Source organism: Hyperolius riggenbachi, chromosome 1, assembly GCF_040937935.1.
Source record: "Hyperolius riggenbachi isolate aHypRig1 chromosome 1, aHypRig1.pri, whole genome shotgun sequence".
NCBI classification, from domain to species: domain Eukaryota; kingdom Metazoa; phylum Chordata; class Amphibia; order Anura; family Hyperoliidae; genus Hyperolius; species Hyperolius riggenbachi.
Window position 1 is genome coordinate 600,973,458 of NC_090646.1, and position 15,188 is coordinate 600,988,645.

Below are 15,188 nucleotides of genomic sequence, written 5' to 3' on the forward strand. Positions count from 1 at the left end.
GAAAGAAGAAGAAGGAGAGAGAGAGCAACTTCCTGCTGCCATGCGTCCAGCTCATGATGACAGTGAGGTGTCTCACCGCTGGAGGAAGCTGCATCCACCGGCATAGAGCAGCTCTATATACACACAGTCAGGGCAGCCCATACACAGACAGGCAGCAGCACAGCGCAGTGACAGGGGAGCCTCGCTGGAGGGAACAGCTGGTGTGTATAGCCGGTGTACAGCGCAGTCACACCCTGCAGTCTCCTCATACACACAGCCTCATACACCACCATGCGCCTCTTCCCTCTGCACTCCATCCTGGTCCTCCTCCTCTGCGGCCTCCTCTATGCCTCCTCTCCCTCCATCACACACTCAGCAGGTAAGTGGCCTCCTCTGACTATGCGGGTCTGCTGTGCCCTTGACTGGGGGAAGGTGACTGGGAAGGACTAGGCTTAGATCTTTCTGATCAAGCTGCTGATATCCTTACTCTGTGTATTGGAATTATTAATAATAATAAAAAGAGTGATCCTATCGTACAGGGAATAAGCTTTTTATTAATAGTGAATGTTATAAAACAACCAAGGAGTACTTTTATGCTTCTAATGTAAACTGCCATTCATTTCTCACATCACTATCTCTGCCTGTATCTTTAGGGCTGTTTTGTACATACTGGCTGTGCTTCAACTCAATTTTAGAATCGTGTTTTTTTTTCCATATCGTAAGGTCATTGCAGTAGTAGTGAGAATCGCAAAGTGTTGTACATAGTGATGTGATTGCAGCGGTTTTGGAGCGTTTGCAGGGCCATTCACACTTTAAATCGCCGAAATGCTAGTTGCTCTAGTGATTTTACCTCGATTAGCACGGTAAAAATCACTGTATACTTCCGCGATTTTAGAGCGATCGCGGTCAGCGCTATAGAGCACTGTACCACGATCGCTGCTGAATCGGCCAGTAAATGCTGCAGGTAACACGTTTGTGATTACGCTAATCGCAAAACACCCACGATCGGCGCCCATCGCAGCAGTGAGAACACTGCCATAGAGTAACAAAGCACTAGCACTTTAAAAAGCGCTAGCGTTTTAGCAATTAGCGGGAATCGCCCGCTTATCGCATAAGTCTGTATGGGCCCTAAAAATGCGTTGAATGCAATTTTCATAGTGTTTTTTGGGACGTAAATCATCTCAGTAGACCTTCCAACTTCAAGGAAGATGGCTTCAGCAAAATTACAAGTACAGAAAACAAAAAACACATCGCAAATGTACAAAAATTGCAAGTAGAATTTTTAGGAGCATTTGTGCGTTGCAATTTTAAGCGTATACAGGCCCTTACACTGGCTGCGATTTGTTGCGTTTGCATTCAGTTACGGATCACTTGTAAATTGGCAAATGCAAGGACAGCTCTATAATGTAAATCGTGCGGATACATTTCCAATGGTCCAATTTGTAGCGAAAATCGTTCGAGCAATCAGAAATTCTGGTCGGAAGAAAAATTGTTCACTACACCATCAACATACAAATCTTTGCTTCCTATCTATCACAACCAATCAAGAAAATCTAAATTCAATCGTTCTAATTTATTGTGCCCATCAACTGAGATTATTTACAACCAATCGGATCAGAATTTCTGATCGCTCAAACAAATTTTCGCTAGAAATTGGACCGTTAGTGGCCACCTTAAAGGGAACCTGAACTGAGTAAAATTATTTAAAATAAAGACATGACGTAGCTGCAAATTAATATTACAGGGCTGTGGAGTCGATCCAAAAATCCACCGACTCCGACTCCTCAGTTTGGGATTCCACCGACTCCTCGACTCCGACTCCTCGACTCCGACTCCTCTAATTTGCATATTACAATTTTGTTGATTAAAAGTATGTAACATGAAATTCGTCTCTTAACTGCCAACGCTTAGGAATTTTACAAGACAACTGAAGTGAGAAGGATATGTAGACTACTATATTTATTCCCTTTAGACTAAAACTAGTCCTTGGTAAGAGTACTTGTAAAAGGTACAAACCGGAACAAAGAACATCTATCAGGCCCTAGGCAATGTAAGTGTGGGTACATGTAAGAATGATGTGCAGGTACTCTGCAGGGTAATGAGGAGATTCTTCCACTATTACACATTCTTCATGCACAATCTGAACAAAGTTTATGGGTGACAGACAACACCTCTCTGTTCAAAGTGCACAGCATTCTCAGTGGATTCCCTGCAGCTCTGTGGGGAGTGCATATGTAGAGTATAGTACTACTGTGTAACAAAGTAAACCTGAGAAAGATGAAATTAAAGTTTTATACATACCTGGGGCTTCCTCCAGCCGCCTTCAGGATAATCAGTCCCTCGTTGTCCTCCTCCACCACCTGGATCTTCTGCTATGAGTCCAGGTACTTGAGCCAGTCGGGCGTAGTGCGCATGCACCCACTCCACCGCCAGGAGCATACTACACCTGTGCAGCACTATTGCGGAGGTGCAGAATGTTCCTGGCTGTGGGAGCGGCATGCGGCCGGACAGCGCTGACTAGCTGAATTACCAGGACTCATAGCAGAAGATCCGGGTGGTGGAGGACAGCGAGGGACTGATTAGCCTAAAGGGGGCTGGAGGAAGCCCCAGGTATGTATAAAACTTTACTTTTCATCCGTCTCAGGTACCCTTTAATTTGCAGTCACCAAACCAAATTTTAACAACATATCAAATTATTTGATTTCATCAGCAAAGGGAGTGCATACATTTGCATAAATCAGCATCAGTGCAGAATTATTTCCATCTTATTGACCATCTCTATTAGTGACCCGGCTACACATCAGTCTTTATTCTTACAGCATAGATGGCCGGCCAATGCGCGAAGTGGCCGCTGCGCTGCGGCCAATGTTAGAAATGGAATGATTCCTCTGAGGTTAATGTATCTTCTGGCCGCAGCGCAGCGGCCAAATGTATAACAACTTAGTGAATTTATTGCAATTCAGCCGGCGGCAATGTAACAATTCAAGCCGCCGGCTTTTTTTTTCTGCCTCTCTCTCTCCTCTTATGGGCAGCCGGCGGGGACATGCGTGTCCCCGGGAGTCGTTCGTGGCGCCAGGGCAGCAGAGCGGGGAGGCTGCAGACATTGCTTCTGCCAGCACCTGCTCTGCAAGAACAGCAGGATTCCCCTGCCGCGACGAACGACTCCGGGGGGACACGCGTGTCCCCGCCGGCGGCCCATAGGAGAGCGAGAGAGGCGGGGGGGGGGGGGAGGAGAGAGAGGCAGAGAAAAAGCCGGCGGCTTGAATTGTTACATTGCCGCCGACTGAATTGCAATAAATTCACTAAGTTGTTATACGTTTGGCCGCTGCACTGCGGCCAGAAGATACATTAACCTCAGAGGAATCATTCCATTTCTAACATTGGCCGCAGCGCAGCGGCCACTTCGCGCATTGGCCGGCCAGAACCCGAAGTGGCCGGCCAGAACTAGAAGTGGCCAAACTTCGGGTTCTGGCCGTAACATATATAAGAGATTCCTGTGTACACATCATATATACAGTCACAATCAGATATGTATATCTGACCTTAAAAATACGGGGACTGCTTTATTGAAGCAGCACAAGTAACTCATTTTGATTGGTTTATTTCATTTTTGTGGACTAAGCACAGCTATTACTGTATATATACATCATTTTTAATGACTATTATCTGATAAATAGAACATTTTATCATATTTTCTATTTTAATTACAGTTACAAATTCATTAGGAGTCGGAGTCGGTGCATTTTTTCCCGACTCCGACTCCAGGCACCCAAAATTGCCCGACTCCACGACTCCGACTCCACGACTCCGACTCCACAGCCCTGTAATATTACATACTTACCTCGCCGTCAGTTCCTCTCAGAAGCTCATCATTTTTTTCTTACAGTGATCCCTTCCAGTTTTGACAATATTTTGTCAGAACTGAAATATAACAGTTGCTGTCAGTTATATATTAGCTGCTGTCAGTTACAACTGAATGTGCAAGGTAATGTCCATGTTTCCCTATGGCTCAAGTGGGCGATACTACAGTTTAAAGGGACTCCGAGCAGTGCAGAAACTATGGAAAGATGCATATCATTTTAAAGCTCTCTTTCTCATCTTTCCAATGATATATAAACCGCCACCCTACGCCTTTTATTTTTCGCTATTTTCACGATTGAAATTGCAGCGGCCGCGATTTCGATCGCGAAAATAGAAAAAACTAAAAGGCGTAGGGCGACGATTTAGGTGTCGTCAGAAAGAGGAGAAAGAGAGCTTTAAAATGATATCCATCTTTCCATAGTTACATTGTATTACACAGGGTGACTTTTTCTGCTGAATGGAGCTGCTGACTTTGAGAAAAAGGCGCCCTGTGTAATACAATGTAACTATGGAAAGATGGCAATTTCAATCGCGAAAATAGCGAAAACTAAAAGGTGTAGGGCGGCGGTTTATATATCATTGGAAAGAGGAGAACGAGAGCTTTAAAATGATATGCATCTTCCCATAGTTTCTGCACTGCTCGGAGTCCCTTTAACAGTGTGATGACCAGGAAGCTGTTATGGGGTAATGGCCATTTTCAAAATGGAGGACAGATAATTCCATTGATCACAGTGGACAAACAGGACGCAGGAGAGGAGAAAGAGATTGATGAGTAGACAACACGGGAGGTAAGTATGATGTGTTTATGTTTATTTTGACTTTTCATTTTCAGTGCAGGTTCTCTTTAAGTATTCGTGCTTGTTGTGTTTCTAGAATCCATAAAAAATGCACGGCTACAGAGTTTGGGATGCATAGGTCTGCTGTCCAGAATTGCACTGACATGCGATTCGGATGGCAGGCTGGTGTCTGAATAGGCAGCGTTTCGCGTACATTCATTTTCACTGGTCGGTCACTTTGGCGCAAGGTGAGGCGATTGACGGCTCACCTTGCTGCTGTCGAAAGTTCCGGGCAGCGTTAATTACTATCCTCCCTCCAACTCGTAGCAACTCAGAGGAAAGAGTAATTTGGGATCCCCAAATTACCCATGTATGGGCCAGGGACTATAGCGTTGCTGCGATAGCCGCGCCAAACTGACGCAGCGTGCGCCTAGAAGCCCTGCCTCAGGCGTTTCACCGCCTAGGTGGCATGTGGAGAAACACTGTGTATTGTTATTTAGTGGATACAGGCCCTTACCGTCCTCACTGTGCTTTCTCAGTATCCCCCACCTCACTGCCTCTCCTATTGCTCTCTTCCCCCACTGCTGTCTCTCCATCACCCAGTGCACTCTCTCAACTCCACTATCTGTGTTTTCATCTCCCTTACTCTCCTCTCTCATCTATTTATTTATTTATTGTATTTATAAAGCGCCAACATATTACGCAGCGCTGGACATTAGTTTAGGTTGCAGACAATATTTAGGGGTGACATACAGCAATATGACCATAGAGGAATACAAGAAAACCCGATCACACAGCACAGTATGAGTACAAGGTAATGCTTAGTCACTGGATGGGAGCATGAAGATTAGGCAAGTTAGGTTCACTCAAATGCATAGCATGGGTTCACAGTAATGGAGGTTTGCCCAAAGGCTTGCAATTTAGAGGGAGAGGTAGGGACACGAAAGGTAGGGACCAGAGTTCAGCTGTGGGTTTAGAGCAATTGTGAGGGGTGGTAGGCCAGAGTGAAAAGGTGAGTTTTGAGGGCCTTCTTGAAGATGTTGAAGGAGGGGGCTGCCCTAATGGATGGAGGTAGGGAGTTCCATAGTGTTGGAGCAGCTCTTGAGAAGTCCTGGAAGCGTGCATGGGACTGGGTGATGCGGGGGGCGGTCAGGCGAAGTTCATTGGAAAAGCGGAGTTAGCGGCTAGGTGTGTACCTCTGAGTAAGATCGGAAATGTAGGTTGGACAGGTTTTTCTGGACAGATTTGTAGGTCAGACACAGTATCTTGAATCTGATTCTGGACTGGATAGGAAGCCAGTGGAGAGATTCACAGAGGGGAGCCGCTGTAGTGGAGCAATGGGAGGAGTGGATAATTCTGGCTGCCGCATTCATGATGGACTGCAGAGGGGCTATTCGGGTTATAGGGAGACCAGACAGAAAGGCAGTAGTCGCAGGCGGGAAATTATGAGGGCATGGATGAGGAGTTTGGTGGTGGCAGAGGTCAGGAAAGGGCGCATCTTACAGATGTTACGAAGGTGGAAGTTGCAGTACTTTGTGAGGTTTTGGATGTGGCGAGTGAAGGAGAGTGCAGAGTCCAGGGTGACACCCAGACAGCGGGCTTGAGAGGTACAGTACAGCGAATGGTAGTGTAGTTAACAGTGACATGCACATCTGGGAGGTTCAGGGATGGCCGGGGTGGGAAGATCATAAATTTGTCTACATTTAGTTTCAGGAACCTAGCGGACATCCAGGAGGAGATGGCTGATAGGCAGGAGGAGACCTTGTCCATGGTAGTGCTGGATATGTCAGGGGTGTGGAGGTAGATCTGGATGTCATCTGCATACAGATGATCTCCCTTTCCCCTGCCCTCTCACCACCCTTCTTCTAACCATCACTCTTTATCTCCCTCCATTGCCCTCTCTCTGTCCTCTGTCTCTCCATCCTCCCTCCATGTTATACAGTATCTTCTATTTCACATCTGTGGATGACACATTTTCTGATTATTTATTTATATGGTGCCATGATCTACTACAGAGTACAAAGTTCATTATGGACAACAGTGGGTAAAAAAATTAAAATAAATCCATTGATTATAGGGACATCCAGGGATTAAGTACATCAATAAATACATAGAAAATGTAAAGTGTAATAAGAACGTAAATAATATAAGTACATGTTTTATTAAAACCAACACAGCACAGTTAACACCATGAAGAGAGCATCTATCTAGCTATCTATGTACATATCTATCTGTCTATCTACACAGCGGTATCCTGTGCTGTTCGTCATGTATAGGCATATGGTAAGTATTACCAGGGGAATAGGGAATATAATTACAGATTCACAGCCACAAGACTGATATGTTTGCTGCAGGGGGGGAGGGGAGGAAGGTTCTTGTTGTTGATGATAAAGGTACAGCAGACCGTTTCTTGCCCCCTGACACAACAAGAAGGTTTTAAAGAATGTTATGATTTGCCATGAAAGTGACACTAGTTATTATAAACAGAACACCATTGCTACTGCTACCCGTAGGGCCCATTTACACTGGAAATCACAAAATGCAATCGCAATGGCCTATTTTTGTATTGCGAAGTAGTGGTGCGTGCGCCTTGCGATTATCATTTGGTGAATGAGAATTGTATCGCGATTGCTCTAAAAATGCCACATGCAGCACGCTTGCGAGTTTCACAAAGTTTTCACAAAGTGCTGCAATGAGAATGATCCCATAGGGATACATGTGTCACAACGCTTTTCTGATCGCCGGCGACCAGAAAAGCGCTGAAACGCTGCAGGCAAGGGGCAGACCTACCATAAAGCTACCTGAATCGCAGGATTCAGGTGGCAAAATCTAGGGGGGGGGGGGGGGGGGGGGGATTAGATTGTGAGACCCTCTGAAGGACTGTTAAGTGACAAGACAATATATATTCTGTACAGTGCTGCATAAGATCTTGGCACTATATAGATACTAAATGCTCACCACCCCAAACTAGCAATTTTCAGGAGATACCGTACAGTATAAAGACTCTGTGCGAAACCTTGGGGTGATCCTGGATGGAAATCTAAAACTCAGACAGCAGGTATTAGCTGTCGTCAAGTCTTCCTTCTTCCATCTAAGAAATATAGCGAAAAAAACACCTTATCCCAGCTGAAGACCTACCTGCCCTGCTTCATGCATTTGTATCCTCCCGTCTAGACTACTGCAATGCCCTGTTTATCGGATCTACAGATAAGGTTCTGCGCCCCTTACAGCTAGTACAGAATGCTGCAGCCAGACTCCTAGCCAATGCCCCCCCGCAGCTCACACATCACCCCAGTACTGCAAACTCTTCACTGGTTGCCAGTAAAATGGAGAATCCATTTGAAGATCTGCCTGCTGACATTCAAAGCTCTAAACCACATGGGACCCAAATACATAGCGGATCTATTGGAACTTTGTGCCCCTCCACGCACCCTCCGCTCTGCCAACAAGATGAAGCTGGTTATTCCCAGGATACACCTAACATTTGGTGCTCGGGCCTTTTCCTATGCAGACCCTACTCTATGGGACTCACTTCCACAATCAGTGTGAGAGGCTCCTTCTCTGGACAGCTTTAAAGAGACACTGAAGTGAGAATAATTCTCGCTTCAGAGCATATAGTTAGCAGGGGCACGTGTGCCCCTGCTAAAACGCCGCTATCCCGCGGCTAAATGAGGGTCCCTTCACCCCTGCAAAATCAACAACCAAATTGGTCGTAAATTTTGCTCTTCCTGGAGGCAGGGCTAACGGCTGCAGCCCTGCCTCTCAGCGCGTCTATCAGACGCGCATCGCCGCCTCTCCCCCGCCCCTCTCAGTGAAGGAAGACTGAGAGGGGCGGGGGAGAGGCGGAGGTACGCGTCTGATAGACGCTCGGGAGGCAGGGCTGCGGCGGTTAGCCCTGCCCCAATGCGGAAGAGATTCCGCGATGTACAGAGGGGATTTGGGGTGAAGGGAACCCCGTTAAGCCGTGGGATAGCGGCGTTTTAGCAGGGTCACACATGCCCCTGCTAACTATGAGGTCTGAAGCGAGATTTATTCTCGCTTCAGACTCTCTTTAAAAAAAGGCAAAAAACGCACCTCTTTTTCCCTAGCCTTTGAGACTGCATAATGCAGGGTCACAGCGCTTTGAATCCCCAGGGAGAAAAGCGCTATAAAAATATTATTGTTATTGTTAAATATTAATAATGCCTGAATACGATACTGTTACATAGTTACATAGTTACATAGATATTTTGGTTGAAAAAAGACATACGTCCATCGAGTTCAACCAGTATAAAGTACAACACCAGCCTGCTCCCTCACATATCCCTGTTGATCCAGAGGAAGGCGAAAAAACCCTTACAAGGCATGGTCCAATTAGCCCCTAAAGGGAAAAATTCCTTCCCGACTCCAGATGGCAATCAGATAAAATCCCTGGATCAACATCATTAGGCATTACCTAGTAATTGTAGCCATGGATGTCTTTCCACGCAAGGAAAGCATCTAAGCCCCCTTTAAATGCAGGTATAGAGTTTGCCATAACAACTTCCTGTGGCAATGCATTCCACATCTTAATCACTCTTACTGTAAAGAACCCTTTCCTAAATAAATGGCTAAAACGTTTTTCCTCCATGCGTAGATCATGTCCTCTAGTCCTTTAAGAAGGCCTAGGGACAAAAAGCTCATCCGCCAAGCTATTATATTGCCCTCTGATGTATTTATACATGTTAATTAGATCCCCTTTAAGGTGTCTTTTCTCTAGACTAAATAAACCCAGTTTATCTAACCTTTCTTGATAAGTGAGACCTTCCATCCCACGTATCAATTTTGTTGCTCGTCTCTGCACCTGCTCTAAAACTGCAATATCTTTTTTGTAATGTGGTGCCCAGAACTGAATTCCATATTCCAGATGTGGCCTAACTAGAGAGTTAAACAGGGGCAATATTATGCTAGCATCTCGAGTTTTTATTTCCCTTTTAATGCATCCCAAAATTTTGTTAGCTTTAGCTGCAGCTGCTTGGCATTGAGTACGATTATTTAACTTGTTGTCAATGAGTACTCCTAAGTCCTTCTCCAAGTTTGATGTCCCCAACTGTATCCCATTTATTTTGTATGGTGCTAGACCATTAGTACGTCCAAAATGCATGACTTTACATTTGTCAACATTTAATTTCATCTGCCATGTATGTGCCCATATAGCCATCCTATCCAGATCCTGTTGCAATATTACACTATCTTCCTGAGAGTTGATGATTCTGCACAATTTTGTATCATCTGCAAAAATAGCAACATTGCTCACTACTGCATCTACTAGGTCATTAATAAATAAATTGAAGAGCACTGGACCCAGTACAGACCCCTGTGGGACCCCACTGCTAACAGTCTCCCATTTTGAGTACGATCCATTGACCACAACTCTTTGTTTTCTGTCCATTAGCCAGTTCCCTATCCATGAACACAGACTCTTCCCCAGTCCTTGCATCCTCAACTTTTGCACCAGACTTTTGTGGGGAACAGTGTCGAAGGCCTTTGCAAAGTCCAAGTATATCAAATCTGCAGCATTCCCAATATCCATATTAGCATTCACTACCTCATAAAAGCTGAGCATGTTAGTCAAACAGGACCTGTCTTTAGTAAACCCATGTTGATGCTGAGAAATAAGATTATTTTCTACTATGAAGTCATGTATAGTATCTCTTAGTAACCCCTCAAATAGTTTGCATACAACTGATGTTAAGCTTACAGGTCTATAATTTCTTGGATCAGATTTTTTGCCCTTCTTAAATAATGGGAAAACGTGGGCTGTACGCCAATCCACTGGGACTCTGCCAGTTGCAAGAGAGTCACAAAAGATAAGATAAAGGGGTTTATCTATAACTGAAATTAATTCCCTTAGGACCCGAGGATGCATGCCATCCGGGCCAGGTGCCTTGTCTATTTTTAATTTATTTAGTCTTGCCTTCACTTCTTCCTGCGTTAAGTATTTAATATTACAGTTAGAAAATTGAGACTCTTCCGCCTCTGTAGTTTGCAACAGTGCTGTTTCTTTTGTGAAGACAGAAGCAAAGAAAGCATTTAATAACTCTGCCTTACCTTGGTCATCCACCATTGAGTTCCCACCCTCATCCTTTAGGAGTCCTATACAGTCAACCTTTCTTTTTTTTAGAGTTAATGTACTTGTAAAACTTTTTTGGGTTAGATTTGATATGCTTAGCGATTTGTTTTTCAGCTGCAATCTTTGCCTGCCTAATTTCTTTTTTACAATTTTTTTTGCACTCCTTATAATTGCTTAGTGCAGCCTCGGTCCCCTCCTGTCTTAACACCTTATAGGCATGAACAAGCTTATAATAACGCCCCCCTCTCTGCACTACCAATGGTAAGCATTTTTTTCCATGCAAGGCCCATCCAGTCTATCATCTTTATAAGTGATTCTATTGCCTCTGGAGCTGTCAGTCTCCAGTCAGCTTACGCTTGAGGTAGGAATCAGAGAACTGAGCAGAAAGCATGAAAGACAGTAAAGTGTTTTGCAGCTGATTATTTTTGAAGGACAGGCAAAATATATTAGTTTTTAGTGTTCATTCTCTTTCCAGTGCAATGGGGTGGAGTTCTCTTAAGACTTCAGGTAGAACAGTATAAAGGGGAGTGGGGAGGATCAATGAGATGCAAATATTTCTGAGTTCATGCAGGATTATGTAAATTTGTATGCAAATATATGCAGCTTGAAAATAAACCCTTTTCAAGCTGCATATATTTGTATACAAATTTACATAGTCCTGCATAACTATTTGCATCTCATTGATCATCCCTAAAGGGGAGGGCTTTTGTCTGTTGCCATTCCTTTTCCCATTCTGTACATATTTCCCACCCCACAGAAAAAAACTTGATGCAGAATACAAGACAAGATAAATATTACATCCATTCTGGCCCCTGAGTTGTTGTAGAATGGAGCCGTTACATAATTGCAGCAGAGCGCTGTGGTGTTGGGGGTGTGGCTTGGTAGAGCCATGTGGCATTTAGCTCAGCGGGCTGTGGGGTGACGTACTGAGGGTTTTGGGAGAGGTCAGTGCAGGAGGTGCATGATGGCCTGTCTCAGAGGGAGTTACCCCACCTCTGACACTGAGGAACCCATAGGTAAGTATGACTGAGAATGGGAGAGGTACATGGTTCATTTAGGTAGAGGGTATTAGGGAGCCTAAGGGGGAGAAATAGATCATAAATAGAATTTTGTAGGAAAATAACATAAACATAGATCTGTGATGCACACGTCCTTTTTATTTGATGTAGTTGCAACAGGAAGTAGCAGACAGAGTTTTCTTTTACTTGGGTGCCAAGTAGTTGTGATGGACAAGGAGTATTCAACAAGTATTAATTGGTAACAATCAGCAGTGGCGCCATGTAACAGTGTGTGCTAAGAAGCAGTGGTGCCAAGTAACAGTTGGTGTTAAGAAGCAGTGGTGCCAAGTAATACAGTAGTTGGTGCTAAGAAGCAGTGGTGGCAAATAACAGTGTGTGCTAAGAAGCAGTACATGCCATGTAACAGTGTGTGCTAAGAAGCAGTGGTGCCAAGTAATAGTTGGTGCTAAGAAGCAGTGGTGCCAAGTAATAGTGGGTGCTAAGAAGCAGTGGTGCCAAGTAACAGTGGGTGCTAAGAAGCAGTGGTGCCAAGTAATAGTGGGTGCTAAGAAGCAGTGGTGCCAAGTAACAGTTGGTGCTAAGAAGCAGTGGTGCCAAGTAATAGTTGGTGCTAAGAAGCAGTGGTGCCAAGTAACAGTGGGTGCTAAGAAGCAGTGGTGCCAAGTAATAGTGGGTGCTAAGAAGCAGTGGTGCCAAGTAACAGTTGGTGCTAAGAAGCAGTGGTGCCAAGTAATAGTTGGTGCTAAGAAGCAGTGGTGCCAAGTAACAGTTGGTGCTAAGAAGCAGTGGTGCCAAGTAATAGTGGGTGCTAAGAAGCAGTGGTGCCAAGTAATAGTTGGTGCTAAGAAGCAGTGGTGCCAAGTAATAGTTGGTGCTAAGAAGCAGTGGTGCCAAGTAACAGTGGGTGCTAAGAAGCAGTGGTGCCAAGTAGCAGTGGGTGCTAAGAAGCAGTGGTGCCAAGTAACAGTGGGTGCTAAGAAGCAGTGGTGCCAAGTAACAGTTGGTGCTAAGAAGCAGTGGTGCCAAGTAATAGTTGGTGCTAAGAAGCAGTGGTGCCAAGTAACAGTTGGTGCTAAGAAGCAGTGGTGCCAAGTAATAGTGGGTGCTAAGAAGCAGTGGTGCCAAGTAATAGTTGGTGCTAAGAAGCAGTGGTGCCAAGTAATAGTTGGTGCTAAGAAGCAGTGGTGCCAAGTAACAGTGGGTGCTTAGAAGCAGTGGTGCCAAGTAGCAGTGGGTGCTAAGAAGCAGTGAGTACCGAGTAGCAGTGGGTTGCAAGAAATGGTTGTCAAGCAGCAGTGGGTGACAGGCAAACTTTTACTGATCTCTGGTAGTGAACTGGATTGGCAGCGCCTGGTGGTAATGGCCCAAAAAGTTGAGGGTGGCATCTCTTCCATTACATTCCACCCTACTCAGTATTCTCCTCTCCCTCTGTGGCATCTTGCTTCTATCTGTTGTAGGCGGGTCTCTTCCTGGAGCCATTTCACAGCCTTTTCTCTGCTGTCCAATCACGCAGCAGGGGCAGAGTGACTGATCAGATGCCAAGAGACATGTCTTGCTGAGTCCCGGGCCTCTCCACGCTTACGCTAGGTACACAAGATGCGTTTTTTCGGGCGATTTTCTATTCGATCAGTTTTCAATTCGTTTTTCGGCTCGATTCTCTTATCTTTTCTTATCAATTTCCATTCACTTCTTTGAGAAATCGACCACAAAAACATTGAAAATAATATCGGACATGATGGAAATTATCTATCGAACCATCTAACACAAAATTGTATGGTGTGTATCAAGCATTAAAGGGAATCTAAGGTGAAAATGAATTTATGAGGTAATGATTTGTATGAATAGTACAGCTACGAAATAGAACATGAGTAGCAAAGACATAAGTCTCATATTGTTTCCAGTACAGGAAGAGTTAAATAACGTCACTTGTTATCTATGCAAAAGAGCTTCTCTGAGCTCTTCGACCCAACTTAGGTCGGCTACAGTGCTATTTTCTGAAGCACTTATACATCAAAGAAACGGTGAAAGACAACTTATAAGATTTTACTGCAGGGAAGTTCAAAGGGTCATTAGCTCTGCTCTGTTTCATAGTTTAAAATACAGAGTGTTTTTTGAAATTGTAAATATTAGAGAATAATGCAAAGCTATACAACTGAAAATAAAAACATGAGACTCTTTTCTTTGCTGCTAATGTTCTATTTCTTAGCTGTACTACACATACAATTAAAGAGACACTGAAGCGAAAAAAAAAAATTATGATATTATGATTTGTATGTGTAGTACAGCTAAGAAATAAAACATTAAGATCAGATACATCAGTCTAATTGTTTCCAGTACAGGAAGAGTTAAGAAACTCCAGTTGTTATCTCTATGCAAACAAGCCATTAACTCTCCGACTAAGTCTTATGGTGCCCATACACTCGTCAGATTGGCAGCAGATAGATAAGAAATGCATCTGATGATCTATCTGATGCGTTTTTAGAACATTTTTTACCAGGATAGAATTCCAATAGATTTCAGTTTGAAATCTATTGAAATTTGATCTGATGGCATTTTTTTGCCATCAGATTTCCATTAAGGCCAATGCAAACTGATAAGCAATCTCATCAGATCGACCTAAATTTTCCACCCTGCCAGTTCGATGGAAATCGATCGAAATCGGCCATCGATCGGTCGATTGGCCAACCGATTTGCAAACGATCGATCGGGATCGATCGGTCGGCCAGAAAATCGGCTGAGTGTATGGGCCCCTTTAGTCGTGGAGAGGGCTGTTATCTGACTTTTATTATCTCAACTGTAAGTGAACTGTTTATTTTTTCTCTGCTAGAGGAGAGGTCATTACTTCACAGCCTGCTCTGAAAGACTCATTTTGAATGCTGAGTGTTGTGTAATCTGCACATATTAAAGAATGATGCAATGTTAGAAAAAACACTATATACCTGAAAATAAAAGTATGAGAATATTTTCTTTGCTGCTAATCTTCTAGTAATTATTCATAGTACACAACCAATTCACTATATCATATTTTTTTTTCGCTTCAGTGTCTCTTTAAAGGGGCACTATGGCGAAAAATTTTAAAATTTAAAATATGTGCAAACATAAACAAATAAGAAGTACTTTTTTTCCAGAGTAAAATTAGCCATAAATTACTTTTCTCCTATGTTGCTGTCACTTACAGTTGGTAGTAGAAATCAGCTCACCTCCTCCTCTGTTGTAAGCAGAGGAGGAGGTGTTGTGCAAAAAAGCGCCGGCCTTCCATTCTGTCATCTAGCCCCACCCAGCTATTTTTTCATACCACCCGGCTACTTCTTCATGCCACCTGGCTGGAAAACATTTCTGGGGAGAACACTGGTCTGTGCCCAGAAACAACTATGGTTCTTCTTTAGAGGATGTGCTGTGAAATCGCTGGTGTGCGTCCGATACAGTGTGAATCCAGCCTAATAGTAGATATAGCAATGTACC

At 44.0% G+C, this 15,188-nt stretch overlaps 1 protein-coding gene across 2 annotated transcripts in view; it reads left to right on the top strand.

Annotated features, from left to right (window-relative positions):
- EMB (embigin) overlaps positions 1–15,188 on the top strand; it is a 66,793-nt gene that overhangs the window by 273 nt on the left and 51,332 nt on the right. The window contains exon 1 of one of the 2 annotated variants that reach the window (XM_068271777.1): positions 8–358. The exons of the other annotated variant lie outside the window; for it this stretch is intronic. Coding sequence (XP_068127878.1) covers positions 271–358 — 88 coding nt within the window. The 5' untranslated portion in view covers positions 8–270. Of the gene's footprint in view, positions 1–7; positions 359–15,188 lie in introns of those variants that run through there. 2 annotated transcript variants of the gene reach the window in all.